This window comes from Brienomyrus brachyistius, unplaced genomic scaffold, assembly GCF_023856365.1.
Source record: "Brienomyrus brachyistius isolate T26 unplaced genomic scaffold, BBRACH_0.4 scaffold53, whole genome shotgun sequence".
NCBI classification, from domain to species: domain Eukaryota; kingdom Metazoa; phylum Chordata; class Actinopteri; order Osteoglossiformes; family Mormyridae; genus Brienomyrus; species Brienomyrus brachyistius.
In genome coordinates, this window is record NW_026042328.1 from 449,526 (window position 1) to 477,130 (window position 27,605).

At 48.9% G+C, this 27,605-nt stretch overlaps 1 protein-coding gene across 4 annotated transcripts in view; it reads right to left on the minus strand.

Annotated features, from left to right (window-relative positions):
- LOC125723965 (piezo-type mechanosensitive ion channel component 2) overlaps positions 1-27,605 on the minus strand; it is a 111,406-nt gene that overhangs the window by 32,111 nt on the left and 51,690 nt on the right. For all 4 annotated transcript variants that reach the window (XM_049000756.1, XM_049000758.1, XM_049000757.1 and 1 more), the window contains exons 5-14: positions 22,972-23,134; positions 18,573-18,813; positions 18,084-18,297; positions 13,531-13,699; positions 10,107-10,235; positions 8,334-8,369; positions 8,020-8,152; positions 7,745-7,902; positions 7,152-7,382; positions 5,876-5,990 (exon numbers count right to left, since the gene is read on the minus strand). In XM_049000756.1, coding sequence (XP_048856713.1) covers positions 5,876-5,990; positions 7,152-7,382; positions 7,745-7,902; positions 8,020-8,152; positions 8,334-8,369; positions 10,107-10,235; positions 13,531-13,699; positions 18,084-18,297; positions 18,573-18,813; positions 22,972-23,134 — 1,589 coding nt within the window. The remainder of the gene's footprint in view (positions 1-5,875; positions 5,991-7,151; positions 7,383-7,744; positions 7,903-8,019; positions 8,153-8,333; positions 8,370-10,106; positions 10,236-13,530; positions 13,700-18,083; positions 18,298-18,572; positions 18,814-22,971; positions 23,135-27,605) is intronic.

Genomic DNA, 27,605 nt, shown 5'->3' on the forward strand with positions numbered 1-27,605 from the left:
AAACATTATGAATAGGGAAGGTTATACGTCTGAGCAAATAAGGATTTTAGCTTGATTTTGAAATCGGAGACCGAGACCGACTGACATATAACAGTAGGGAGGGAGATCTAATGTCTGGGAGCTAAATGGGAAAATGCCGAGTCACCATAGCCGTGGAGTTTGGAAGAGGGATGAGGATGATCTCAGACAGTAAGAGGGTTGATAGGGGAGAAGCAGTTCAGAAAGATATGATGGGCCTTGATTATTAAGAGTTTTGAATATTAGAAGTAGCATTTTAAAGGGGGTGCATTCTTTTGTAGGGAGCCAGTGCAGGTTGGTAGAGTAGAAGCAGCTCAGTAAGGTATGATTGGCCTTGATTATTAAGAGTTTTGAATGTCAGGAGCAGAATTTTAAAGGGGATGTTCTTTTATAGGGTGCAGGCTCTGCAGAATGGGCATGTTGTGCTGGTAGGAGCTGTGGGTGAGGAGGTGGGTGACAGAGTACTGTACTATCTAGAGTTTATGGAGAGATTTAGAAGACCAGTGAGTAGTGAGTTGTAGTACTCAAGTCAGCTAGAAATAAAGGTATGAATGAAGGATTCAACAGCAGGTTTAGGAAGGCAGAACCTAAGCTGGATGACATTGCAAAGAAATGGAAGAAAGCTGAATTTACTGTAAAATATGTGTGTGCATCAAAAGAGAGAGTCAAAGGTAACACCAAGGTTGTGAACCAGAGGAGAAGGAGAGATGGTGGTGTGGTCCAAATGAAGGGTAATCGTCATCATTTTGTTGGATGTGGATGTTGACCCAATGGCAATTAATTAAAGTCTTATCTCTTTTAAGTTTTACAAAATTTTGGCTCATCCATTGATTTCAGAAACACAATTCAATATGCATGCGGTAGGTTGTATATGGAGCTGGTACTGAGGTAGATCTGCGTGTCGTTAGCATAGAGGCTTTAGGTTAAAGCGGTGAATGATCTGGCCTAAGGGGAGAATGTAAGTGATGAAGGAGCAGGGGCCTCAGAACAGAGTCCTGGGGGACGCCACATGTGACACACAACTGATGTGTCTGATTTATGGCCTGATAGGGTAATGAAATGTCTTCTGTCACTGAGATAACAAGCAAACTAGTCGAGCCCTGCCCACAATCTCCTACATTGTGGAGTCTTTGAATCAAAATCATCTGTGAGACTGTGCCAAACGCTGCATTTAAATCAAGCATAAAGAGGAGGTTTATGGCACCAGTGTCAGTTGCAATAATTAGGTCACTTAAAATTTTAACTAAAGCGGTTTATATGCTGGGGAATTGCCGGAAACCAGGATGAAGTGGTTCAAGGAGGCTATTGTTTTGAAGACAGGCAAAAAGCTGGGAGTAGACTATAGATTCCATTGTTTGTGAATAGAAAGGACGATTTGAAATCGGGTGGTAGTTACCAAGGTTAGCTGGGTCAAGGCCAAGTTTCTTAAGGATTGGGGTGACAGCCTCTAATCTGAAAACAGTAGGAACTTGGCTGTGAGCTAGGGATAGATTGAAGAGGGTGGTGAGCAGGGGGTGGATGGATGGATAGATGGATATTTTTATTGGCATTTGCAAAAGTACAGGTCAGTACAAGGACATCGGAATTCCTGTGCGTATCTCCCACAGTCTATAGTATAGATAAACAAGGAAATATAAATAAAGAAAGAAAAATAAATAAGAGCAGCAAACACACTAATTGAAGGACGGAGTAAGTAGATGCAGATGCAGATGCAGATACAGGTTACAGAGTGCATGGCCTAGGTGGATGAGTGAATTATTTTGCTGAAATAATAAGACAGTAGACTGTACACAAAAGTGGAATATTGCACAAGTTTGTTAGGCTATTGCACTGAGTATGCCCTGAGCTTTCCTCCAGGCAGAATGCTGTGTGATGTTGATCACTGAGTATGTCCTGAGCTGGGTGATGTTGATCACTGAGTATGCCCTGAGCTTTCCTCCAGGCAGAATGCTGGGTGATGTTGATCACTGAGTATGCCCTGAGCTTTCCTCCAGGCAGAATGCTGGGTGATGTTGATCACTGAGTATGCCCTGAGCTGGGTGATGTTGATCACCGAGTATGTCCTGAGCTTTCCTCCAGGCAGAATGCTGGCTGATGTTGAGCACTGAGTATGTCCTGAGCTTTCCTCCTACAGCGCTTTTCATATAATGTTTCCAAAGAGGGGAGGTCAGAGCCTATGATCCTCTCTGCACTAGGAGACATTTCTTAGAGATGTAGGAAGAAGGTCAAGTGTACAAGTGTCAGAATTTGTAGCAGTGGTTATGTCACACAAAAAAAAGAAATATTGACAGAGGAATAGCTATGAAACCTTCTTCCATGCTTTTGAGAGGTCTGGTAATACTGAAGTCTTTGAAAAGACTAAGGGGTCCCAACATCCTCTCCTTGATTCTCCACCGTAGTGCTCAGGGACAAAGATGGGAATAACAGCTCGGCACCTGCCTGGTTTTCCATAGATACGGTACTTAATGCATCACTGAAGAGTCCTGGAAGTGCATTCACTATGTCCACCAACAGTGTTTCCAACAGACAAATGGATTTAATGCCAGTGTGTTGACAAAGCATGTCAGCAATCTTCCACCTCCCCCGCTCTCAGACTGGACAGTTTTGATATCCCAGCACCTAAAAGCAGTTTTGGCACAATGACTGAATCCCATCCTGTACCTTATATTCTTCCCCAAAAACTGACTGATAAAAGGGTGTGGTCTTAGAGTAGTCCACTCCATTAAGGTGGAGAAGAAACAGATGTTTATGATATCCCAATCCAGATATTTTTTGTTTGAAGAAAGCTGCAGGTCCAATCCAGAGCCAGGCTTTCTGGAAGAACAGACCAGACATTGCAGAGTCTGCAATCAAAGAGCCACGACATGGCTGTGGAGATCATCCAGCCCATGTCCACCTTCAGAAACAGGTATGTGGAGAACGGAAGGCCGAGTCTAGTGGTATGCTTCCCAGAAAAAGAATCACCAGCCTTTTCTGTATCTCATCCACAAAGCCCCCATTAAAGCCACAAGTCCCTAAAACACCAATAAAAATCTTTCTCATTTCGTGAAATGCCAATATGGAGCATACTGAGGCTGACCCAAAAGCAAGAAATCTACTGTCACTAAGTGACAAAAATCGGAAAATCCGACTGGCAATAGGACAGATCTCATTATCCAGTTACCATACATCCCATTAACATACATCATATCCAGTCTGGCTGCCCCTAGTCTACCCTCAGCTACCCTGAACCACAAGTACTGCTTAACTGGTAGGTGGAAATCCCTCCAAACATCAGTGGGATCATTTTCTCCAGACACCATAGACAATAGGAATCAGAGGACGGGTGAGGCTGCCCATCACAGCCAGCTTGCTCTCACCTACACAAAGCAAGTTGGGGGAGGCGTAAAGAGAATTTCCCCATGAGGATCAACAAAGTATCAGAGAGAGGAAGAGAGAGAGAAAGAGGGAGAGGGCGAGAGGAACTGGTCCTAGTGGTTTTATTAATGTAAACCCAGCATGCTATCAGCTGTGATATAGAATTAGTTTCTTATTCTGTTTTTCATTTATTTAATGAAATCAGACAGGGAGTAATAAATGAACATGTTCTACTATGTAATTAACTTATTATGCTATAATACATTCACTTCAGCATACAGAAACAGGTTACATGAAACTTGGCAATTTGAAATTGCAAGCATCTAGCATCAACTAAGTCAAAAGATAAGGACATAATGTTTGTTAAGTATGCCTCTGATATTCATTTGAAGTAGTATAAAGACAAATATCTGAAGAAATTACATGGTTGATATATGTAGTTGATATATTGATACAATTTAGCTTCCGATTTTTTATCAAAAAAATTAAATGAAGCGCTCATTTGATAAATAAAAGAAGAAATAACGTAGGGCTTGGCGATATCACATCTCAATAAATTTGCGATTGTATCGTGCAGGTGTAATAAGCAGCAGGGATTTAGATGATGGCCGAAACTTTTGTCCGGACTCCAGCTTTTTGATGCTATACGGACGTCAATTTACACCCACAATTAGCTAAGCAGATTAATATTACGCCTAAAATTTAAATGAGGCATTTTATGATGCCCAAAAGTTAGTAATTAATATAAATTCGACATATCCTTATGTGCAATAAAAATGTAGGACTTTAAGTAGCAAAAAGTACCGCCACACCACCAATGTCTTTTTACTTTGTTTATCCACAATATCTTGTCTTTTAAAAGAAGTTACGGCTGCTAAGCGATTCCTTTGTTCAGTGCCACTTCAGTGCATATCACATACTGTTTTATATGTACCAAACCATAGTATACCAATAAAGTATTATATGATGTGTCACACTACAGTGCATATCGCACTGAAGTATACCAAACCATACCAAAACAGTATTATGTGGTGTGTCACACTACAGTGCATATCGCACTGAAGTATACCAAACCATAGTATACCAAAGTAGTGTTATGTGGTGTGCCATACTACAATGCATATTGCACTGAAGTATTCCAAACCATAGCATACCAAAGCAGTATTCTGTGGTGTGCCTCGTTACAGTGCATATCGCACTGAAGTATACCAAACCATAGCATACCAAAGCAGTATTTTGTGGTGTGCCTTGTTACAATACATATCGCACTGAAGTATACCAAACCATAGTATACCAATAAAGTATTATGGTGTGCTCTGCTACAGTGCATATCACACTAAAGTATACCACATGATAGTATACCAAAACAGTATTATGTGGTGTGCCCCGCTACAGTGCATATCGCACTAAAGTATACCAAACCATAGCATACCAAAGCAGTATTTTGTGGTGTGCCTCGTTACAATACATATCGCACTGAAGTATACCAAACCATAGTATACCAAAGCAGTATTTTGTGGTGTGCCTCGTTACAATACATATCGCACTGAAGTATACCAAACCACAGTATACAGTACCAATAAAGTATTATGTGGTGTGCCTAATACTAAAGTATAACAACAACAAATTTATTTTTATATAGCGCATTATCACAACATTACATTGTCTCAAAGCGCTTTACAGCATCCTTACCCAAAGCCCACAGTGAGTAAGCCATAGGCGACAGTGGCAAAGAAAAACTCCCTAGAAGGAAGAAACCTTGGGAGGGACCAGACTCAAAGGGGGAGCCCATACTCCAGGGGCCGGCAGGGATAGTCAAATAGAGATATGGTTAAGTGCCAGAGATGGGCCAAGTCACATTGTCCCAATCATAAGATTTGGGAAATAACTGGAGAGCAAGGAAGATGACAAGCCAATGCCGATGCCGAGTCTTCTTCCAATTGCCAGGCAACCAGAGGTAAGGCAGCGGGTCATACATGGAAGTATACCATATGATAGGATACCAAAACAGTATTAAGTGGTATGCCACACTACAGTGCATATTGCACTGAAGTATACAAAACCATAGCATACCAAAGCAGTATTTTGGGGTGTGCCTCGTTACAGTGCATATCGCACTAAAGTATGCCAAATGATAGTAAACCAAAACAATATTACGTGGTGTGCTCTGCTAACCGAATTTATTGAACATAAAGATGCAAAAGGTTTGTACAGATTAGTAATTTTGGGTGTCACAAAAGGCATCTCAATAATATCATTGCCACACTACTTGTTTGCTTACCAAACTGTGGCCGTAAGTAAAGTCCATATAATGCTGAAAAGCTGGCGTCCGGCCGAATTCACAGATCACCTAAAGCCCTGGTGATTATTGCGCATGTGCGATTTAATCGCAAATACTGTCATTGACCACGATTGCAAATCTCAATAAGCTTCAAGACTGCCAGTCACTGGGCTTTAACAAGTGCAGCTCGGGTGGATTTCAGCAGATAACAGGCCTTACCCTTCTTCACGTCATCCACTTTGATGGCAGAAAACTCGGCCTCCGCCTTCAGTCTCTCCTGTCTCTCAGTTAGAGCCTGCCGCAGAAGTAGCCAGAAGCTCAGGAGGCACAGGATCTGCAAAGACACGCAAGATCGCCATCATCTCACAGGGACTGGGTAGCCCACTGTGTATTAGGGGTAGATACCATCATCTCACAGGGACTGGGTAGCCCACTGTGTATTAGGGGTAGATACCATCATCTCACAGGGACCGAGGAGCCCACTGTGCATCAGGGGTAGATACCATCATCTCACAGGGACCGAGGAGCCCACTGTGTATCAGGGGTAGATACCATCATCTCACAGGGACCGAGGAGCCCACTGTGTATCAGGGGTAGATACCATCATCTCACAGGGACCGAGGAGCCCACTGTGCATCAGGGGTAGATACCATCATCTCACAGGGACCGAGGAGCCCACTGTGTATTAGGGGTAGATACCATCATCTCACAGGGACCGAGGAGCTCACTGTGTATTAGGGGTAGATACCATAATCTCACAGGGACCGAGGAGCCCACTGTGTATCAGGGGTAGATACCATCATCTCACAGGGACCGAGGAACCCACTGTGTATCAGGGGTAGATACCATCATCTCACAGGGACCGAGGAGCCCACTGTGTATCAGGGGTAGATACCATCATCTCACAGGGACCGAGGAGCCCACTGTGTATCAGGGGTAGATACCACCATCTCACAGGGACCGAGGAGCCCACTGTGTATCAGGGGTAGATACCACCATCTCACAGGGACCGAGGAGCCCACTGTGTATCAGGGGTAGATACCATCACAGGCACTGAGGAGCCCACTGTGTATCAGGGGTAGATACCATCACAGGCACTGAGGAACCCACAACTTGGAGAAAACCCCACATTTCTTTACATAGTTTAGTAGCATCAGCATAATTTATATAGTTTTACACTCTGGTTAACATTTAGAATAATTATTGAACAGCAGTAATGTTATAAATGTCATTGCATATTGCCTATAAATATCTGACTGATGGTCATATTCAGCTTGTAAGCAGGGCAAAGACAGCCATCCTTTACGAGCCATGAAATTAGATGAAAAGCAAAAGACAGCAGAGTTCTGGCTTGAGAAAAGCTCGTGCAGGCATGGCAGTGAGGTCATGAGGTGGCCAATTGAGCAGACCCATCTAGAAAAAGGCACCGGAACACAAAATAACACACAAAAAGACGACAATGCACAATGGCTGTGCTACAACACGAGGGATGTACCTTCGAACTGAGCTCTGGAAAGGGCACCGCTGATTTTAGGAACAGTCCTGGCACGCCATTAAGCTTCTCAAAACTCCAGATGTACTGCAGGATCAGCAGCAGGTTTCCGTAGGCAACCATGAATGGCGACGTGAGCATGGCGTACTTGCGCCTGTCGCGGACCATCCAGAGTGTGCAGGACCAGATGAGGAAGACTAAGGTCAGCCAGCTGACGTAGGTGATGCTCCAGGCCTGAAAACCGCAAAGAGACATGCACAAGGCAAGGAGTTTTCCATCGCTTGTCCCTGCCGGCACACTGTGGGGCATTCCAGTTCTCCAACAACTGATATCCAAACTGACATTTTTATTTGTAAAATGACTTAGATATTGTTTATTGGAGAGGACAAAATAAAACCACCTTACATTAAGCATGATAACTTTAGAGCCCCTTTCTTCAGGTATAGAATATAATTTCTGTGCAGCAAAGATTCAGTATATGCTGTGGTGTGGAAACCACAGCTACAAAGTGGAGCAAATGAGATGCAAGTAATGGCTGACAGGAACTCATCACCACAGTGAATGTGTGTCCAAGTGGCGTCCAACGCCAGACTGACCATCATGGCTATCAAAGCGCAGATGTAGCTCTGCTTCATGATGAACTTGAAAACCGTGGACAGCGTGCTGGGTTTGCTGCCCTCCTCCAGCTCTGTCCCCATCGACGCATCCTCCTGGGCTTCACTGACCTCGGGGACAATGACTTCGGGTTTCTCTTCTACTGGGAGAGAGAAGCACAACATAACAGAAGTACTGACCAAAACCAAAAGCACAAACTGCAGGCACCTTTAACACACTCTGCCGTCGCTGAGGCCTTTATAAATCTGACCCCCACCTAAATCCTGCTCCTGCAGGTCCACTTTGTACTGGGGAGTAGAGTAGAGGTGCAGTGCTGTAGGGCCGTTCTCACAGGTGATGATGGGGGCGATGTAATCGAAAGAGGTCCCATTGGAGGTTACCACCATGCCCTGACACACAGCATCAGAAGCTCATAAACATCCCCAAGTGTGCGCTGCACACCATTGTTCAAAGAATCAAAATATATCTCCATCTTTAGAAATACAGTTGGATGAAAATACCGAGGGGTGAGAAAACTTTACAAAACTCATGGGAGGAAATGAAGGATCTCTTATTTTAGGATGTACTAACTTCAGATGTGCTGTAGCCATCCTGGGTGGAGATGAGCTGCAGGAAGTAAGATGACATGACTGATTAGCGTGGACCATAGGCCCAGGAAGCAGGAAGGAGGATACTGGCCAGGGAGGTGACGGGGGTCACGACCACTGGGCTCATGGCTGTGTCATTACGGAGACGTCCTCAGAGTGGATCTCTGGGCTCCACCAGGAGACCGGGAAAAGTGCACAGATACTTAGAGGAGGAGGTGTTTACAAGGGCAGGGAGAACTACTGCTGTTTGAGGCTGAATGTACCAGGAGACCAGTCTGAAGGCCTCAAACTTATCACTCACGGTGACAGTGAATGCATTGCTAAATCATTTCACAATCATCCAAACTGCATGCATCAAACATGTCTAACACTTAAAGCCATGTTTCTAATTTATAAGCAATTTCATAAGTAAGGAATAATTGACGACGGGCCGTTGAATTATTAGAAAATAATGCACACCCGAGGTGGTAATGCGGCCACGACGCGAAGCGGAGTGGCCGTTACACCTCGGGTGTGCATTATTTTCTAATAATTCAACGGTCCGGAGTCAATTATTCCGCTTATACTACAGTTGCCACACCTCAAGACATCGATCAGATGATATATTTCAAGGGATTCGTCCGGTTTTTCTACTTAAATCGCTATTGTGAGTAGGATTATTTCTTCCGCATCTCATCCAACGACTCTTTTGCTAGTTCCAAAACGTCATTTTAAAGCTGGCAATGGAGGCTTGAGCCATTGATAGCAGACTAATGCAGTTAATAATGAAGTTATTATAAAGAGAGCGAGAGAGACAGAGACACAGAGAAAGAGAAACAGAGAGAGAGAGAGAGCTTGTATGAATTAGGCTACCTCTGTGTGTCCCTCAACAGTGTTCTGACTGCACCGTCTCTAAACTGTAAGTCTGCTTTAAGAGAAATGTCATGTGTAGCCTTTAAGTTGGTACACTAGGCTAACTAATACTGCTGCAGCCCAGTTGTTGAAAGTTTCATATTCACCGTAAATATTAAAATTTACTTTCGGAAAATCGTCTGTCATGTTGTTGTTTTTGTTAGTCCTGTGTGCTGTATAGGTACTGTATGCTAATTTCCGTTATTACAGTTAACTATGCGAAGTGATATGGAACTGTAATGCGGTCAAGAGAGCTACCTGGAACTACGTTCGCCATGCGTTTATCTGAAAATAATTGCACACCTTAGAACGTTCGTCAGCCAATCAAATTCAAGCATTCAACGGTCCCGTAGTATAACAAATAATAATGCATTCATAAAGGATGTTAAACACGGCTATAAGTACTTATAAAAAAGTGTTGACTTCCTTATGAAGCTCTCACCTATAACACACTATAGATTCCTTTATAAGACAGTACAAAGCATCCTTAATGATTATACCAACCAGTATAATGCATTATTAAATTCATTTTGTTATAATGCCCTATGTTTATAATGCGTTATGAATATGTTAAAAAATGACTAAAAACATAGCCTTAAGTGTTACCAATATGTCATCACAAACTTGACAAAAACCCCTTTTCCCAAATCCAGATGAGCTTTAAGAATCCAAACAATGTTCTTTGCATGTGCCCTCTACTCCGAAGGCTTCGTTCCCCTCATGTAATTAACTGTAATTAACACAGATAAAGATCCAGCCAGAAGATAAACAGCAGACATGTGCCCTTGGACCTTTCTGTAATGAAAAGGACCCCCGAACCGTGTAAAACGGGACTGAACCAGGGCAGATGGCCCAGCTCACATACGTTCCTCTCCTCTGTGGGGTGACGCGTCCTTTTCCACAAATGTCGCCTTCTCTGGGCCGTCTTGTCCTCCTCCACATTTTGCTCTAGCTCCTCCTCCTCCTCTTCATTCTGCTCTCCTCCTTCTGATGTCTGAAGCAAACATAATTCAGATTCAAGGAAACGAGACCCAGAAATACATTATCATGCATTAGCCAGTGTGAACCAGCATAAAGAAATATACGGGAACAGAGCATATTCTAGTCAGGTAATGGAGAGGGCCTAGAGCCTGTCCCAGGCACTACAGAGCAGGGGACATCCTGGATGGGATGCCATTACGTCACAGGACACAAGGCGGGGGACATCCTGGATGGGATGCCAGTCCATCACAGGACACAAGGCAGGGGACATCCTGGATGGGATGCCATTACGTCACAGGACACTAGGCGGGGGACACCCTGCACAGAATGCCAGTCCATCACAGGACACAAGGCGGGGGACACCCAGGACAGAATGCCAGTCCATCACAGGACACAAGGCAGGGGACACCCTAGATGGGATGCCAGTCCATCACAGGACGCAAGGCGGGGGACACCCTGGACAGAATGCCAGTCCGTCACAGGACACAAGACAGGGGACACCCAGGACAGAATGCCAGTCCATCACAGGACACAAGGCAGGGGACACCCTGGACAGAATGCCAGTCCATCACAGGACACAAGGCAGGGAACACCCTGGACAGAATGCCAGTCCATCACAGGACACAAGGCAGGGGACACCCTGGATGGGATGCCAGTCCATCACAGGACACAGGGTGAGGGACACCCAGGATGGGATGCCAGTCCATCACAGGACACAAGGCAGGGGACATCCTGGATGGGATGCCATTACGTCACAGGACACTAGGCGGGGGACACCCTGCACAGAATGCCAGTCCATCACAGGACACAAGGCAGGGGACACCCTGGATGGGATGCCAGTCCATCACAGGACACAGGGTGAGGGACACCCAGGATAGGATGCCAGTTCATCACAAGACACAAGGCAGGGGACACCCTGGATGGGATGCCAGTCCATCACAGGACGCAAGGCGGGGGACACCCTGGACAGAATGCCAGTCCATCACAGGACACAAGGCAGGGGACACCCTGGATGGGATGCCAATACGTCACAGGACACAAGGCAGGGGACACCCTGGATGGGATGCCAATACATCACAGAACACAGGGTGAGGGAGACCCTGGATGGGATGCCAGTCCATCACAGGACACCTCAAATACCCTCAATCCTGGAGGGGGGAGGCAACAATGTTACCCACTGAGTCACCATGCTGGTTATTGGAATGAATTTAAATGTGACGGGCTGGCACCCCACCCTGGGTTATTCCCTGGGATAGGCTCTGGACCCCCCGCAACCCCGTACAGGACAAGAGGGTACAGAAAATGGTGGATGGATAATTTACACGATCAGTAGTTCACTCAAAAGACTAACAGATGTTTTATCGAAGTAGAAATGATTTCTAGGAACCTGATATAATCACACAGCCACTGTCTGTGCAAATATTCTTTCTGTTTTATTTCTCTGTGAAATAATTACATAATTGCAATCTATATTAAACAATGCCAAATTTTTGATTAGCTTTACTAAAACTCATTATTATTTAGATCATGTTTACAATTTATCACACCCAGGAATGATTCCTATGTCATATTTATTTTCAGCAGATTTATATGGCAATAAAGTATTACTGCTTCCATTATTCAGATGACAGAGAAACAGAGGAGCACAGTGATCAATAAGCCATAATCCACGGCAGGCTGGGGCAGACAGGCGTGCCAGCGGGGGCAGGCGGGCAGCAGCAAGGATGGTGGGGGCAGGCGGGTATAAAGGTGGGGGCAGGCGGGCAACAGGTGTGCCGGCAGGGACAAGAGGGGGCAGGTGGCTGTGCCGGCAGGGACAGGTGAATGCGGGGGCAGGCGGGCAGTGAGCAGGCGAGGGGGGGCAGGTAGGCGATGGGCAGGCGGGAAGTGGGCAGGCGAGTGGGGGGCAGGCAGTCGAGTGGGGGGCAGGCGGGCGGTGGGCAGGCAGGCGATGCGCAGGCAGGCGATGGGCAGGCGGGAAGTGGGCAGGCGAGTGGGGGGCAGGCAGGCGAGTGGGGGGCAGTCGAGTGGGGGGCAGTCGAGTGGGGGGCAGTCAAGTGGGGGGCAGGCGAGTGGGGGGCAGGCAGGCGAGTGGGGGGCAGGCAGGCGAGTGGGGGGCAGGCGAGTGGGGGGCAGGCGAGTGGGGGGCAGGCGAGTGGGGGGCAGGCGAGTGGGGGGCAGGCAGGCGATGGGCAGGGGGGAAGTGGGCAAGTGAGTGGGGAGCAGGCGGGCGGTAGGCTGGCGGGCAGTGGGCAGGCGAGTGGGGGGCAGGCAGGCGGTGGGCAGGCGAGTGGGGGGCAGGCAAACGGGCGGTGGGCAGGCGAGTGGGGGGCAGGCGAGTGGGGGGCAGGCAGGCGAGTGGGGGGCAGGCGAGTGGGGGGCAGGCAGGCGATGGGCAGGCGGGAAGTGGGCAAGTGAGTGGGGAGCAGGCGGGCGGTGGGCAGGCGGGCGGTGGGCAGGCGAGTGGGGGGCAGGCGAGTGGGGGGCAGGCGAGTGGGGGGCAGGCGAGTGGGGGGCAGGCGGTGGGCAGGCGAGTGGGGGGCAGTCAAGTGGGGGGCAGTCGAGTGGGGGGCAGGCAGGCGAGTGGGGGGCAGGCAGGCGAGTGGGGGGCAGTCGAGTGGGGGGCAGGCAGGCGATGGGCAGGCGGGAAGTGGGCAAGTGAGTGGGGAGCAGGCGGGCGGTAGGCTGGCGGGCGGTGGGCAGGCGAGTGGGGGGCAGGCGAGTGGGGGGCAGGCGAGTGGGGGGCAGGCGAGTGGGCAGGCGAGTGGGGGGCAGTCAAGTGGGGGGCAGTCGAGTGGGGGGCAGGCAGGCGATGGGCAGGCGGGAAGTGGGCAAGTGAGTGGGGGGCAGGCGGGCGGTAGGCTGGCGGGCGGTGGGCAGGCGAGTGGGGGGCAGGCGAGTGGGGGGCAGGCGAGTGGGGGGCAGGCGAGTGGGCAGTCGAGTGGGGGGCAGTCAAGTGGGGGGCAGTCGAGTGGGGGGCAGGCAGGCGATGGGCAGGCGGGAAGTGGGCAAGTGAGTGGGGGGCAGGCGGGCGGTAGGCTGGCGGGCGGTGGGCAGGCGAGTGGGGGGCAGGCGAGTGGGGGGCAGGCGAGTGGGGGGCAGGCGAGTGGGGGGCAGGCAGGCGGTGGGCAGGCGAGTGGGGGGCAGGCAGGCGGTGGGCAGGCGAGTGGGGGGCAGGCAAACGGGCGGTGGGCAGGCGAGTGGGGGGCAGGCGAGTGGGGGCAGGCGGGCGAGGGGCAGTTGGAAAGTGGGCAGGCGAGTGGGGGGCAGGCGGGCGACAGGAGGGGCCAGTCGGCCTGGAGACTCACGGCGTCGATGGGATCCTGAAGCCAAAGGCGGATCAATGTGGCCAGAGTATAATACAGCACCAGGAGCATGATGGGATTGACAAAATGGTGCCACTTCAGGTTAGGATGGACCAGGAACTTCCACGTCTCCTTGCAGCTCGTTTGGACGATCGGTGAGATGCCAAATAAACTGGGAAGAGAGATTAACAGCATAGACAATTTATAGCTCTGTTCATCACATGGGGCCAGAACACCACGTCCCTAGTCAAAGCACTGCAATAAGGCTGCTCCTTCTTTACCTGGACCCTGTGTTGTCGCATGATCCATGATCATACAGGCCAGCAGGAAGAGGAGAAGAGCTTTAAGGCACCATCAACGCTCTCAGTCAGCAGCAGTACAGAGCAAGGCCAAGTCCTCGTCAGCAGCTGATTAAGGTGCTGAAAAGGCAGTAAACCCCCCATCCCACCCGGACCCGAGCCTGCCGCCAGCAAGAGCTTTTATCTCTAGGCCAGGAGTCATATTCTGCACTGTGTTTTAGGGACGCTTCATGCAGCGATTTCTCCACGTACAAAGGGAAAGTCCACAAAGTCTATTCAAAATCTGCAAGTAGTCCAACAACGAAATCAAAGACCAATAAACAAAACGATTCACACAATCCCAGAAAAAAATGATTTATTTAAAACAATATATTACTGAACCACACATATGCCACAAATATGTTTCCAAAATAAATTCTAGCAGAGAAGCCATGCCTTGCCTTCTCCGAGCATTAAGGTCTCCTAATGCAGGAAAGCCGTTTCCAAAATAACGAAGGTTTTGTGTGCGCGGCAGGAATGCAATGAAGGTCCTTTTCGCTTGTGTGCAGCATTATCAGAGCTGTAACTCAGACGCAGCACCCAGGCCCCTTCTGAGTGCGTAAGGAGACCTAAAGGAAATGAGGGTCATCCAAGCAGCCTATATAAAGGCGTAATGGCCTTGGACAGGGCTCCGCTCCAAGAGGGCCGAATTAGAGCAGGCTAAATCAATACCATCTCAAGAAGTCAAGGGCAGGACTTAACAGCAATGTGGCCCAAGACGGCAGACAATGTCCCAGCATCACGCAGCCCCCCGAGATGGGACCAAGAGCCATGCATCTCACAGCGATAACCGGCACTGCGAATCACGAGCATGTGGACGGCTGTCTGCACAGCAGCATACAGTGCAGGCGCAGTACAGCTGCGGCACAGGCGCGGTACAGGCGTAATGCATCTCCAGCCAGTGGGCAGGAGCTAGGACACCCTGAAGAATGCCGCGTGAGTAAGTGCAAGGAGAGCTGCAGACGGCAGCGTCACGATCGAACCCACCACCCATAAGCGTTAGGAAACTCAGAGTCACAACAGCCAAGAAAAATGTACCGCTCTTGTTTCTGAGGACATAACTGAAAAACACATGCCTATTCTTAACGACTGGCAGTTCTCTGTCAGCCCAACACCCTCTGACCCTGGGGAGGGGTAAGAGTGGGGGAAGGGGTGCTTCCTGGTGCAGCTGCCCTGCCACTGGTGCTAAACTTCCAGTTTGGTAACAAGTTGATCCAGAGGCTAATGTGAACATCATGACATCATTATGACAGCCCCCCCATCCACCCCTGCCACACATACACAAAACTATTCAGATTAAAGTGAAGCTATACTGATACAGAAAGACAAATGCATTTCAGAATGTTTGCAATTTGTTGTCACAGTACAGTACCTTTTTTACTTCTAGCATTTGTAAAATCATCTGAAAATAGTTATCCAGGGGGCATAATACTACATAAATCTAATATTGTCTAGATAGATATGCAGTGATCCCTGCAACTCACAAAACCTGTGTACAGATATGCAGTGATCCCTGCACCTCACAAAACCTGTGTGCAGATATGCAGTGATCCCTGCACCTCACAAAACCTGTGCATAGATATGCAGCGATCCCTGCACCTCACAAAACCTGTGCATAGATATGCAGCGATCCCTGCACCTCACAAAACCTGTGTACAGATATGCAGCGATCCCTGCACCTCACAAAACCTGTGCATAGATATGCAGCGATCCCTGCACCTCACAAAACCTGTGTATAGATATGCAGTGATCCCTGCAGCTCATAAAACCTGTGTGCAGATATGCAGTGATCCCTGCACCTCACAAAACCTGTGTACAGATATGCAGAGATCTCCATGCCGCATGAAACCTGTGAACACGAATCCTTTCACTTCACGAAAACTGCATACAGATGTGCCGGGATTTCTGCTCCTCACACTTTACAGATGTGCAGGGATCCTTGGCCTCACGCAACCTGTTTACAGTTGTGCGCCGATCCCCATGCCTTACAAAACCTGCGAACAGATGTGCAAGGATCTCCACTCCTCACACAACATATTCACAGATGTGTGGCCATCCCCGCGCCTCATGCAACCTGTTTATAGATATGCAGCGATATGCACAGATGTGCACCGATCCCGACGCCTTACAAAACCTGTGTACAGATGTGCGCCGATCCCGACGCCATACAAAACCTGTGTACAGATGTGCGCCGATCCCGACGCCATACAAAACCTGTGTATAGATGTGCGCCGATCCCGACGCCATACAAAACCTGTGTATAGATGTGCGCCGATCGCGACGCCATACAAAACCTGTGTATAGACGTGCGCCGATCCCGACGCCATACAAAACCTGTGTATAGATGTGCGCCGATCCCGACGCCATACAAAACCTGTGTATAGATGTGCGCCGATCCCGACGCCATACAAAACCTGTGTATAGATGTGCGCCGATCCCAATGCCATACAAAACCAGTGTACAGATGTGCGCCGATCCCGATGCCTTACAAAACCTGTGCACAGATGTGCGCCGATCCCGATGCCTTACAAAACCTGTGCAAGATGTGCGCCGATCCCGATGCCTTACAAAACCTGTGTACAGATGTGCGCCGATCCCGACGCCTTACAAAACCTGTGTACAGTTGTGCGCCGATCCCCATGCCTTACAAAACCTGCGAACAGATGTGCAAGGATCTCCACTCCTCACACAACATATTCACAGATGTGTGGCCATCCCCGCGCCTCATGCAACCTGTTTATAGATATGCAGCGATATGCACAGATGTGCACCGATCCCGACGCCTTACAAAACCTGTGTACAGATGTGCGCCGATCCCGACGCCATACAAAACCTGTGTACAGATGTGCGCCGATCCCGACGCCATACAAAACCTGTGTATAGATGTGCGCCGATCCCGACGCCATACAAAACCTGTGTATAGATGTGCGCCGATCCCGACGCCATACAAAACCTGTGTATAGACGTGCGCCGATCCCGACGCCATACAAAACCTGTGTATAGATGTGCGCCGATCCCGACGCCATACAAAACCTGTGTATAGATGTGCGCCGATCCCGACGCCATACAAAACCTGTGTATAGATGTGCGCCGATCCCAATGCCTTACAAAACCAGTGTACAGATGTGCGCCGATCCCGATGCCTTACAAAACCTGTGCAAGATGTGCGCCGATCCCGATGCCTTACAAAACCTGTGTACAGATGTGCGCCGATCCCGACGCCTTACAAAACCTGTGTACAGATGTGCGCCGATCCCCATGCCTTACAAAACCTGTGTATAGATGAGCGCCGATCCCGACGCCATACAAAACCTGTGTATAGATGTGCGCCGATCCCGACGCCATACAAAACCTGTGTATAGATGTGCGCCGATCCCGACGCCATACAAAACCTGTGTATAGATGTGCGCCGATCCCCATGCCTTACAAAACCTGTGTATAGATGTGCTCCGATCCCGACGCCATACAAAACCTGTGTATAGATGTGCGCCGATCCCGATGCCTTAAAAAAACTGGGTATAGATGTGCGACGATCCCGACGCCATACAAAACCTGTGTATAGATGTGCGCCGACCCCAATGCCATACAAAACCTGTGTATAGATGTGCGACGATCCCGATGCCTTACAAAACCTGTGCACAGATGTGCACCGATCCCGACTCCATACAAAACCTGTGTATAGATGTGCGCCGACCCCGATGCCATACAAATCCTGTGTATAGATGTGTGACGATCCCGACGCCATACAAAACCTGTGTATAGATGTGCGCCGACCCCGATGCCATACAAATCCTGTGTATAGATGTGCGACGATCCCGACGCCATACAAAACCTGTGTATAGATGTGCGCCGACCCCGATGCCTTACAAAATCTGTGTACAGATGTTCGCCAGAACTTGGCTCGTTGGCTGCTCAGTAAGGCCTCCAGTGGCCCAGCTGGCTGTCAAGGGCTGCCCCCTCCTCCCTCCAAGCCGCTTGATTAACACCGTCATTTAAACTAATTTCATTTCAAGTGTTTTGTCAGACACTAATGGGTGCCCCCCTCCCAGTGAGTGTGTGCACAGAGGAGCTGACTGAAACCAGCTGTGTCAGAATGACAGGTCCCTAGGGCAGAGCTGCAAGCCGTCCCCCCAATTGAAGGGCAGGGCACTCTTGCTAGCTCCCACACTAGCAGTAACAGCCCAGAGAGTCACAGTAGCGTCACGGCAAAGGGCTCACCTCGGGTAGGTGTCGTTGGCCGGGATGGCCTCCTGGAAGAATTGCAGCTGATACATGTACAAAACGATCAGGTGGCCTGCGCTGAAGATGGTCATGAGCACGCACAGGCAGCTGAAGATGAGCGGGTCAAAGCTGCGGCACAGAGACCACCAGGTGCACAGGCCCAGGAAGACCAGGAAGTAGACGGCTGAGGTCAGTGATGGCAGCATGATGCCTGAAGGTGTATCAGGATATAAGGACACCGAAGAAGGAAGGACTGCAGTCAGCCCCAGGATCTCCACCTTTCATAACTATGACGCTACATACTATAGTTGCCTAAGCATTTGGACTAATTAGCCCATCAATCAATTTATTAATTATGATTACTATAGCTAAAAACAAAAAAGTAACAAAAAAATTGTAATGAATAGATGTAAACAATGGAGCATGAGTAAAATCCGTGTATGTACACTGCCGACTTGAACTCTGCGGAGAACAGCAGCCACTCACCGGTCGTGCCCAGCAGGATGGTGACGACCACTTGGCCAGCCGTGCTGATCAGGTTGCCTATGATCTCCTTCACTCTGGACGCCACCTCCGCCACCATGCGCAGGATTTTCATCTTCCGGCTCTCCTCCTGCTCCTCCTCCTCTTCCTCGAGTTCTTCATCATCCTCTTCGCATTCTGCCCCCGCCTCGAAGTCTTCCTCCAGAAGGATGTCTCCATCCATCTCCACCTTCTCCTGCTCCTCCTGATGATTACAAACAGGCATAGTGCTGCACACCAGCTGATAAAGACATATGCATTCAAGTTCTCCTCACTCCAGACATGGTGCTGTGCACCAGCGTCGCCCTCAGGGCCATCGCCCACCCCGAGCACCAGGCCCGGTTCTCTTCACTCCAGACATGGTGCTGTGCACCAGCGTCGCCCTCAGGGCCATCGCCCACCCCGAGCACCAGGCCCGGTTCTCCTCACTCCAGGCATGGTGCTATGCACCAGCGTCGCCCTCAGGGCCATCGCCCACCCCGAGCACCAGGCCCGGTTCTCCTCACTCCAGGCATGGTGCTGTGCACCAGCGTCGCCCTCAGGGCCATCGCCCACCCCGAGCACCAGGCCCGGTTCTTCTCACTCCAGGCATGGTGCTGCACACCAGCGTGGCCCTCAGGGCCATCACCCACCCCGAGCACCAGGCCCAGTTCTCCTCACTCCAGGCATGGTGCTGTACACCAGCGTGGCCCTCAGGGCCATCACCCACCCCGAGCACCAGGCCCAGTTCTCCTCACTCCAGGCATGGTGCTGTACACCAGCGTGGCCCTCAGGGCCATCACCCACCCCGAGCACCAGGCCCGGTTCTCCTCACTCCAGGCATGGTGCTGTACACCAGCGTGGCCCTCAGGGCCATCACCCACCCCAAGCACCAGGCCTGGTTCCCCTCACTTCAGGCATGGTGCTGCACACCAGTATCAGTCAGTAGAAGACATAGTTCTCCTCACTCCCACGAGGCCCCAGTTTTCACCAGCAGTCCTTCATACTAAGTGACGTTTCTCAAGGTAAATTCAGATATAACCATTAAAGTCAGATTTAGCTGCATCACGAGCCTTTTGTCGTGCACCAGAGACCTCAGGTCCAGCTGGTACATATTGATTATGAGTCAGCATATCTCATTGTCGTAGGAAGTGCCCCACAATTCAGCACCATGGAGAGTAACTGGGGTGCCATGAGACACAAAGTCTTTGAAGTCCTCTCTCAGAGCTGATGTGCACAGCTCCATCCATCCAAAGCTTTCCACTCCACCTGCTTCTGCCTTGAAACCCAGCAAACATAAGATGATGCTGCCACAGGCAAATCATAGGCCTTGTCCACTGGAGAAGATTGCACAGAAGGTGAAGAAGAATGAGTATGATACCATCACAGCGACATACTGGGCCTCACTCATACATGCAGCGTCCCTCAGATGGCAAAGGTGTTGTACTCTCCTGCATCCATCGGAGAGCTATCTGAATTTGAATAATGCCAGGTTTTCTTGCTAACACAGCTAGTGAACATTCCAGAAGAGCCTTTCTGGTGATGTGCTGATAAGGAAGCTTGTTTTATACATCCTTTTGTCTGCAGAACTCAGTGAAATTCTTAATTTGATTCTTGTTTGTCAGTTAAACCACATTTATCTCTTTAAGGTCTTTTCAATTTAAGGAGGAAATGGTCCAGCGAGATGCGTGGTTTCATTTAGCCAAGTCACGGAGTGGGTGAAGGTTAGCCAGCTATCCAGTAGCCCCCCCATAAAGGGCATAGGGTCACAGACAGCACTACTGGCTCAGGGGAGGAGCCTGGGGAGGGAGTGAGGTAGGCCACCCCCTTCTAAAGAACAGGGGGCCCATATGGTTCCTCTGAAGATTAACAGACAGGTGAGGAACTCTGGCTCACTAAGTTAGAACTTCTGCCTTTCTGTCCTGAAAGTGTTCTGGAGCAGATGGAAGGAAGACTGCATTCCTCAGAAGGATCCCAAGCATGTGGTAAGGTGTCCCACCGCCAGCCGCATCGGGGGGGCCGCAGGCAAGACAACTGCGAAGGGCTCCAAACGTCAACAGCTTCCAGCTTAGAGCAACTGATGCCTGAATGTTGAACCACCAAGCCAAGAACTCAGAGTCAAACCATCCAACAAAGCCCAGCATCGGCTGAGGAGATGCAGCTGGGCAGTGAAGGAGCACATCACAGATAAAAATAATGCCAAAAGGCTAAAAAGTCACCAACTGTGAACTTGCAGGTCCATCTGCCAGGTCCAAAACAACTTCCAAAAATACAAACGTCTGCCCAAGGCATAAAAATAAAGATTCCTCAGCAAGGCAAACAGCCCTCATGTTTGGAGTTTCACAACAGCCCACCTCCCATGTAACTCCACCTTATTCCAAGTGAAAATGTAAGGTCTTCCTCACGGTGCCTTGGATTTATGCATACATACAGTCATGGCAAAAAATATTGGCAGCCCTGCATTTATGTCAGAAAATGCACCACTTCTCCCAGAAGATTGTTGCGGTTGCTTTAGTATTGTCACAAATGCTTTGGTATTGTCACGTTTATTTCTTTTGTTGGCACTGGAAGCACACAAGTAAGCAGAGGAAAAAACAGCGAATCCGGGACATTCCACACAAAACGTCAAAAATGGCCTGGACATTATTATTGGCACCTTATCAGAATTGTAATAAATAATTGTATTTCAAGCATGTGATGCTCCTTTCAATTCACCTGTAGCAATTAACAGATGCTAGCAAGATGGAAATTCCCATTTGCAACCAGTTTTTGAATGTCTGTGTGCCACACATGCATGGAGAAAAGAAAGAATTGCAAGAAGAGCAAAGAATTGTCTGAGGATTTGAAAACCAAAATGTGCATCATTGTAAAGAATGGAAGAATTGTGAAATGTGAAGAATTGTTCAAATCAACTACCAAACAAATTCAAGCTGACCTGCAGGCACAGGGTACAACAATGTCAGCTCGCACTATCCGTCACCATCTGAATGAAAAGGGACGCTATGGCAGGAGACCCAGGAGGACCCCACTGCTGACACAGAAACATAAAAAAGCCAGATTGGAGTTTGCTAAAACTTATCTGTGGAAGCCACAATCCTTCTGGGAGAACATCCTTTGGACAGATGAGACAAAAGAGAGCTTTTCGGTAAAGCACGTCATTCTACTGTTTACCGAAAACAAAGAAGTCTTCAAAGAAAAGATCACGGTCCCTACAGTCAAACATGGAGGAGGTTCACTGATGTTCCGGGGTTGCTTTGCTGCTTCAGGCACTGGTAGTCTGGACTGCTTGCATGGTATTATGAAATCTGAAGACTACCAAAGAATTCTGGGGCGCAATGTAGGGCCCAGTGTCAAAAAGCTGGGTCTCAGTCAGAGGTCATGGGTCTTACAGCAGGACAATGACCCAAAGTAAACTTCAAAAAGCACCCAGAAATGGTTTAAGACAAAGCGCTGGAGAGTTCTGCAGTGGCCAGCAATGAGTCCAGATCTAAATCCCATAGAGCAGCCGTGGAGAGATCTAAAAACAGCAGGAGAAGGAACCCTTCAAATCTGAGACCTGGAGCAGCTGGCAAAGGAGGAGTGGTTCAAAATTCCAGTACAGAGATGTAGAAGGCTCATTGTTTGTTGCAGAAAGTGATTAAAATCAGTTATTTATTCCAAAGGGTGTGATACCAAGTGTTAAGTTGAGGGTGCCAATAATTTTGTGTGGAATGTCTCAGATTCGCTGTTTTTCCTCTGCTTACTTGTGTGCTTCCAGTGCCAACAAAAGAAATAAACGTGACAATACCAAAACATTTCTAACTGCAACAATCTTCTGGGAGAAGTGGTGCTTTTTCTGACATAAATGCAGGGCTGCCAATATTTTTGGCCATGACTGTATACAGCACTGCTATATTTTTGTTTTGTAAATAATTTAAACATTAGCACTGCTTTCACTGAAGAATACACAATGGTATTATTGCTTTGATGAGGATTTGGGTCTTTGATTACCCACTTATCAAGCATGAATGTGTTTCACTGAATTTAGCGCACTAAAAAAATCTATTTTAATTTAAGGAAATTTTTAATTGCAACCATTGAATTTCCATTGGACTGGTGTTCAGTCCAAACCATAAAACTGAAAAAAATCCTTGAAAAGAAATTAGATGCCACAAAACTTTAAAAGCCTTTACTGGTAAATATCTATGTGGCAACATCTGAGGAATGGTTAAGCTGAGAAACTGTGTGCCATAATGAAGAAACAAAACAGCATAATAACAGCATTGTCTGCTATACTGCCCCCCACGGCCAGCCACACTGCCAGGCCTCAATTCCTTTTTTAACATCCAATGACTGTAGCCTGGACTGGGTGAAGCACCTGTGATGAGAGACAGGATTGGCTCACCTGGTCATCTGCCTCAAAGTCAGCGTTGTCCTGGGCCATGTCCTCCATGGGCGCTTTCTGGGCGAGGCTGCGGCAGAGCAGCCAGGAGGCCAGCCCTGCCAGGAACATGCCGATGTCGGGGATAAACACACGTATGCCATTGCCGGCGTCAGCTCCTTGTACACTGCAGAAAGGGACAGCCAGAGAGTGTCAATGTCATCGGAGGAGTCATCAGGCACAGTGCAAACAGTAACCCTCATCGCCGTGACGCCCCCCGCCTCCCAGTAACCCTCATCGCCGTGACGCCCCCGCCTCCCAGTAACCCTCATCGCCGTGACGCCCCCGCCTCCCATTAACCCTCATCGCCGTGACGCCCCCGCCTCCCAGTAACCCTCATCGCCGTGACGCCCCCGCCTCCCAGTAACCCTCATCGCCGTGACGCCCCCGCCTCCCAGTAACCCTCATCGCCGTGACGCCCCCGCCTCCCAGTAACCCTCATCACCGTGACGCCCCCGCCTCCCAGTAAGCCTCACTGCCATGTTGGTGACGCCCCTGCCCATCCGCCCGCTCCTCCCCATAGAGTTATAGGACAGTTTAGATGCTTGTTTGTCCATTATAAGTCGTTCGCGGTGTGTTAGAGGAGCACGGCGGTCACACGCCCTGTTTTCCCTGCACACGCTTTATGTGCTTCCCCACCCAATTTAATAAAGGCAGGTCTGTCCCAAATTAAATGTATGAATATTCTCATTAAATAGGCCATTAAAACCCACTGAAACCACCAATGAGCATAATTAACAGATAGGATGACATTTAATTTTATAAGTGCTTTTCAGTTCAACATTTAATCCTTGATCTGCCTGTCTGCTTCCCACAACAAAGACTGTAAGCAGCCAGCATCCTGTATAGACGAGGGTTTGCTGTTTAAGAGAAGGATAAGCGCACACATCTCTCCTGATCTGGTGAAACTTTAGCCTTAATAAGATCACCCTTTCACAGTAGCCCTCATAGCTGTGTTGGTGGTGAAAACATGAAACTCAAGGAGGTCTGCAGAAATTCAGGTCACACAAAGTCAGCCTTATTAGCATCAGTACATTATTTGAGCAAATCGAATGTAAAACTGGACAGAGCAAAACAAATATTGTAGAATCCATTATACTTTAGAAAGTGGAACCAGTGGACTGGCAAAGCAGTATTCTGACCTCTGGGATCTGTTTCCAGCTGTTGAGTGTTAAGACTACAGATTAATACCTGGGCAAAGTGTCTACAGAAGTAGGTGTGCTCTAGCCTGCAGGGAGAGAGAATCGGCATTAGCCGGATCAGGTCCTGCTTTCTACGCACACTGGAGTGTCCAAAGCCAGCAAGTGGCCTGGAGCCAGGCTAGAGCTCGGCTGGTCTTGGGAGAAACTTCTACACATCGCAGCCTTCAAAGGAAGGACAACCAAGGAACGGTGCGTCTCTAAAAGGGAACAGAACTTAATGAGGAACCGCAATCATCAGCATGCTGGAAGGAATGCAGCCCAGTGGAGGAGAACCGGTCCTAATCCTGCCATTGGTCCCTGCCCCAGTCCTGAGGGACACACTACAGAGAGAAGCATCTCACCTGTCATACCGAAGGTGCTTTAAAAGGGCGGGGCTTACTGCAAAGCATAGGAGTGTCATCTCTGCCCAATGGGTGAATCCCAGGGGCCCCCAAAATGAGCAGGAGAAAAGATGAGAGGAGCAGCCTTTAGAAAGGTCTTTGGTGCTCTGCTGCCAGAAGGAGAAGGGGAACAGCTGCGCTCTCAGCTTGGACCGGGTACCGAAACCCAGGTCCAACATGCCGTATTTCATATTTGAACAGCTTTCTGGTGCTAAGTGAACCTCGTGTGCTAGCACTAGTTAGTGTTATGCTTGCCCTGATGTCAGCAGATGCCTACTGTTAGGTAATAGCTACCATAAACACCGTTAAAATGCCGGAACCTAAACAGACTAAAGTGTGCCTGTGGTTCATTCCAAAGAATTCCGACACCAGGGCGTTGCTGTGGAAAGTTTTGTATATTTATACTTATATATGTAAGGTGTTAAAGTTAATATTGGCCTATTGTCCAATTTGAAGTTCAAATTTAGCTTAGAAATAAAAAAGCTGTTCTTTAATATCAGTGACCTTCATTTATTCTTATTTTTTAAAGTAGCAGTTCAGTGCAGAGTCAGCACACTGGTACTGATCTGTGTGCGGATCACAGTTAAGCTTCTGCGAAAGGCAAAGCTTCTATCCACTGGGAGTTTGACATGAACAAGAAACCACAGTTGATAATGATTTCCTAAATCTCTCAGATGTCTTTGAAGGTATATTTGTTACAATATATCATTCAGCCGTCAACATAAAGACTGGTGTAATTAAGCAGAGGATTCCATAGGGAAGCCACCAGCCAGGGCCAGCTAATCCTTCTGGAGTGAAATCCCAGGCATACAGTAGAAGCTCTATGGTACTCCTGCCAGGTCTGAGTATGTCTGCCTGCTATGAAATCCACTCAGGCTCTTCTTGGTTTTACCACTATTAAGAAATCAGTCACACTGATTCAGCTTAAAGAAAAACTATCCCAATCCAAAAGTGGGTACAAGCTGAACACCTCTGTAAAAAGGCTAAACAAGTACTAGTACTATTATGGTTGTTATACCAATGACTGCTATTGTAAGCATTATTTTAGGTCTGTTAGAGGACTGACGATAACAGCAGCTGGAAGCTGAGCACTTCCCCAAACTCTTCACTTCAGTAAGAGACGGGCATTCACAGCCACTCCAGGAGGCAGCAAACAAACGCCATAAACCGCACCCTTGGCCTTTACGCCTGCTGTTAACTCAAGGCGTTAGAGCCAAGAGCAACACATAAAGCAGAGATCCTGGGAAGGAGACCCCACTCAGGCATCCCTCTAAGGGCTAATGAATGGGATTTAATCGACGACATGCGGAGGGTAACGAGATGCTAATGCGGTATAGCCTCGCGTTAAGCAGCAATCACACTGTGCTTTAGCATGCTGAGTGGTGGCCAGGGACCTCCCAGCTACTGTCTCATGTTTCCTTATACAGCCTCTCTGCATGGACCTCCAGAAGCTCCCAGCATTTATGTCAGTGCTGAGGGTGAACAGGAAATCCAAGATTACAGCGCAGACGACCACACCCCAAGACTCACACTCATGTGTGACACACCTACAGAGCAGACCCCCACACCCCAAGACTCACACTCATGTGTGACACACCTACAGAGCAGACGACCACACCCCAAGACTCACACTCATGTGTGACACACCTACAGAGCAGACGACCACACCCCAAGACTCACACTCATGTGTGACACACCTACAGAGCAGACGACCACACCCCAAGACTCACACTCATGTGTGACACACCTATAGAGCAGACGACCACACCCCAAGACTCACACTCATACGTGACACACCTAGAGCAGACAACCACACCCCAAGACTCACACTCATGCGTGACACGCTACAGAGCAGACGACCACACCCCAAGACTCACACTCATGCGTGACACACCTACTGAGCAGACGACCACACCCCAAGACTCACACTCATGTGTGACACACCTATAGAGCAGACGACCACACCCCAAGACTCACACTCATACGTGACACACCTAGAGCAGACAACCACACCCCAAGACTCACACTCATGCGTGACACGCTACTGAGCAGACGACCACACCCCAAGACTCACACTCATGTGTGACACACCTACAGAGCAGACGACCACACCCCAAGACTCACACTCATGCGTGACATGCTACAGAGCAGACGACCACACCCCAAGACTCACACTCATGCGTGACACACCTACAGAGCAGACGACCACACCCCAAGACTCACACTCATGTGTGACACACCTACAGAGCAGACGACCACACCCCAAGACTCACACTCATACGTGACACACCTACAGAGCAGACGACCACACCCCAAGACTCACACTCATGCGTGACACACCTACAGAGCAGACAACCACACCCCAAGACTCACACTCATGTATGACATACCTACAGAGCAGACGACCACACCCCAAGACACACACTCATATATGACACCTGCAGAGCAGATGCCCACACCCCAAGACTCACACTCATATATGGCACACCTACAGAGCAGACGACCACACCCCAAGACTCACACTCATGTATGACACACCTACAGAGCAGATGACCACACCCCAAGACTCACACTCATGCGTGACACACCTGCACAGCAGATGCCCACACCCCAAGACACACACTCATGTGTGACACACCTACAGAGCAGACGACCACACCCCAAGACTCACACTCATGCGTGACACACCTACAGAGCAGACGACCACACCCCAAGACTCACACTCATGTGTGACACACCTACAGAGCAGACGACCACACCCCAAGACTCACACTCATACGTGACACACCTACAGAGCAGACGACCACACCCCAAGACTCACACTCATGCGTGACACACCTACAGAGCAGACAACCACACCCCAAGACTCACACTCATGTATGACATACCTACAGAGCAGACGACCACACCCCAAGACACACACTCATATATGACACCTGCAGAGCAGATGCCCACACCCCAAGACTCACACTCATATATGGCACACCTACAGAGCAGACGACCACACCCCAAGACT